The sequence below is a fragment of the Geospiza fortis genome, unplaced genomic scaffold (assembly GCF_000277835.1).
Source record: "Geospiza fortis unplaced genomic scaffold, GeoFor_1.0 scaffold888, whole genome shotgun sequence".
In the NCBI taxonomy this organism is placed as follows: Eukaryota; Metazoa; Chordata; class Aves; order Passeriformes; family Thraupidae; genus Geospiza; species Geospiza fortis.
The window spans coordinates 270,885-274,033 of record NW_005054577.1 but is presented as its reverse complement, the minus strand read 5'-3'; the positions used below and the strand labels follow the sequence as shown (position 1 = coordinate 274,033).

Here is a 3,149-nt window from a genome sequence, read left to right as displayed (position 1 = left end):
GTAATGTGCAAAGAATGAAGGCAAAATATGGTCTGAAGTGGTGCTGAAACACTGCAGCTGTCATGTGTGACAATAACCATTTTGTAAGAGACATAAAAATCTCAGAATGTTCACCTAATGCTACATTGCAGCCCAAGTCATCAGCATCTTAACATGAGCACATTTCAGCTGTGTTATGGAAAAGATTACAGATTGGACAAGCTAAGAAGACAGACAACTCAGATAAAGCCTCAGAAAAGACTGACACTCTCTGGACAGGTAGAGCAAGGTCACTGAAATCAAAAATCACAATCTTTAGGTTGTTCTCGGTACAACCTACCATTGATGACAATTACAGAGAGACCTTTGATCAAAGGCTGTTATACCTGTTTCCTTGGGGAAAAAAACAAACAAAAGACATACATAACTTACTTGCAAGTGAAGGAAAGGCCCTTGTTCCTGCTGCATCTCTTTGCACATTGCTCTGTAGTATTTAACAACTTCGTTTTTATTTCCAGTGTTTTGTTTACTTTAATGAGCATCAACTCTCCTGTTTTTTTGAAGTCATGAAGAGGATTTCTCTTTTTGCCTTTGCCCTCTAAAAAAAGAAATGAAGAATAAGAAGAAAAAAACCACAACAAAATAAAATATTCTTAAGAAGAATGCTGAGATTAAGAATGGCATTAGATACGGATAACATTTCCTAGGAATTATAACATCTTCAGAACCTAAAGCATAGAGAATCTCACAAAAATAGGGTATTAAGCATATACTGCAGAAGAATTGATTATTTTAGACAATGACTTCCATTTTTAAAACCAAAATATTTGGAAGTATAGCAAACCCAGTTTCAAATAAAGACTTGTATAATGCTGTAAAACCGTAAAAAGAAAAGTTCTCATCCTTTTTTTTTTCTCATCCTTAATTTTTTTTAGAATCTGCAAAATATGCCCAATAATTATCTGAGATCTTGTAAATATTTCCATGAAAAGCTCAAGTGAAAAAGAACATCACTAGCTGAATGCAAAAAGCAGTTCTTAAAACAATACACTTATCACAAATTGTGGAAAAAAAATGGATTCTGGAAGTGACACAAAGTAATCATCTCACTGCTCCAGTGAAGGCTCAGTGTGAGTGTTGTGTCCAGTCTAAGTGTGACTGAACTAGAATTGTAGCTCACAGAAAAGATTATAAGGTCAAACAGAGGCCATAGCATGGAAACAGTCTGCAGTGTTGCAAAGATTCCTGCAAAAATGAACACAATGATCTTGTTTCCATGTCTCCATTGAAACGCCCAGAGGAAGAGGTATCAAATGGAGGGAGGAAGATTGGCTAAAGATGTTTGGCTAAAGTGCAAGTGGAAAGGTCTTTGATATCTGCAAGAATATTCTAGAATTTTCCCAATATTTATTTATATTTTTGCTTTGCATTCCATGAAAACCAGTCTACCAGTGAAGTCTATTCCATTGTCTCTGAAGACAGATGAGCACATCTGGAGAGTAACTGTCCCTATTCTGTCAGATGAGCAACATAGAGAGAATAAATTGCCCTGTGGATCTATTTCTCCTATTTCACTCAGTGATCCCAGATGATCTTTTTGGATTAGACGGCTTATCCACGTAAGGTTAGGTGAATAAATTCCTCCTTAGTTTACAGAGTAGATAATAGTATTTTCCATAACTTCTTTCCATGTAACTGTATTCACAGCTGTCCTTTCATTTTTCTCTACAGACTCTGCAACAATAATAGAACACAAATGCTCAGGTTCAATTTATTAAATTTTGCCAGAGGTTTCCAATAGGTAAAACCTCAGCCTAGTGCTCTGAATAGATCCTCATGCACGTGCAGAATGCACTTAGGCCAGTAAAGTTTTGCTTGGTGCTCTCTGCAGAAGCTCAGAATAACTGTAAATTGCAATAGCTGAGACTCTGGAGGAGTTACTGCCAGCTCCATGTACTGGAAACCCAAAGAGAGCTTAGGAGTGTTCCCTTTGCAGAACTTCCATCCTGATCACTGAGTTCACATTTTCACTGGATTCAGCTAAATCACACCTCTCAGAGGTGAGTTATCCCTAAAACATCTAGAAATATCACAAAGACATCTACATTAGATCTCATCAATCTGCAGCTTTTAAAAAAGAAGAAAAACAAAGAAGCAGAATATCTCTGCTATAACATACCTATAAAATAATCTTCCCCCATCCTCCTTTCTTTCCTTTTGAACTGATGAAAGTAAACTATGCTACTCCCTAGTATCTAACAACTCACAATTTTAAGCCTAATCACAAAAAAAATTAAGAAAAAAAAAGAATTTATTTATCTTTAAATATAACTATTATTATTATATGAAGATGCTTTTGATCAAAAAATCCAATGCCAATAATTTTGGTGTTGTGTTAGGGACCCTTATCAGCTCTCTTAAGCAGTTCCAGCCTTCCATATGTGCAATACACATGCACCCAAAATGAATCACTGCTTAGAGAAATGTTATGGTAATGTTCTCATCTTAAGGATCCTGAATCTGTTACTGGAAACGGTTGTGTCTACATTGAAGCTGCGTGTTTGGTTTTTTTTTTTTTTGCTATACCTGTGATAAAACCAAAGTGCTTCAAAAAGGATTGCATTTACCCCTTAAGAGTCAGCCACAGAAAAACAAATCTTCCATAAAGCTTTTGTGGTGTATTTCTCAATCTATTATCTTCCAAGACATACTTGTTAGTTTTATGTTGTCTCAGCCAAGACTTTTATGTCAAGTGGTGGTAAGAATCTGTAGAGAAATATCAAAGTGTTTTCTTTCAGTTCCTGATACTAACATTTCCCATCTACTGATAAGTGTCATTATCTTAATTCCCAAGATAACGGCTTCTTAAATTCACCAGCCAGCATGCAAGAATATGATTTAAACAATCAAGAAATTCTGTTCTGCCTGAAAAATATGGTACAGAGTTCTGCTTTTTCTTTTTGTCCTTCTTTTCCTAGCAGTTGTCCAAAGAGGATTATGGGTTTGATCTTGCATTTAGCAATTCATAACAGCCTGATTTAGTTTAGCTTTCAAACAACAACATTCTATGTCTTGCCTATAATCCAAGAGGCAAAGGGCCAAGTGCATCTGTGGTGTGACTGTTAGAAACATCAGAATAATGCAAAGCACTACTTTAACAATTCTCCCAA

At 35.8% G+C, this 3,149-nt stretch overlaps 1 protein-coding gene across 1 annotated transcript in view; it reads right to left on the bottom strand.

The window, feature by feature from the left end:
• HGF (hepatocyte growth factor) overlaps positions 1–2,180 on the bottom strand; it is a 44,474-nt gene extending 42,294 nt beyond the window's left edge. The window contains exons 1-2 of the mRNA XM_005429791.2: positions 2,159–2,180; positions 412–577 (exon numbers count right to left, since the gene is read on the bottom strand). Coding sequence (XP_005429848.1) covers positions 412–577; positions 2,159–2,180 — 188 coding nt within the window. The remainder of the gene's footprint in view (positions 1–411; positions 578–2,158) is intronic.
• Between the last annotated feature and the right edge of the window lie 969 nt (positions 2,181–3,149).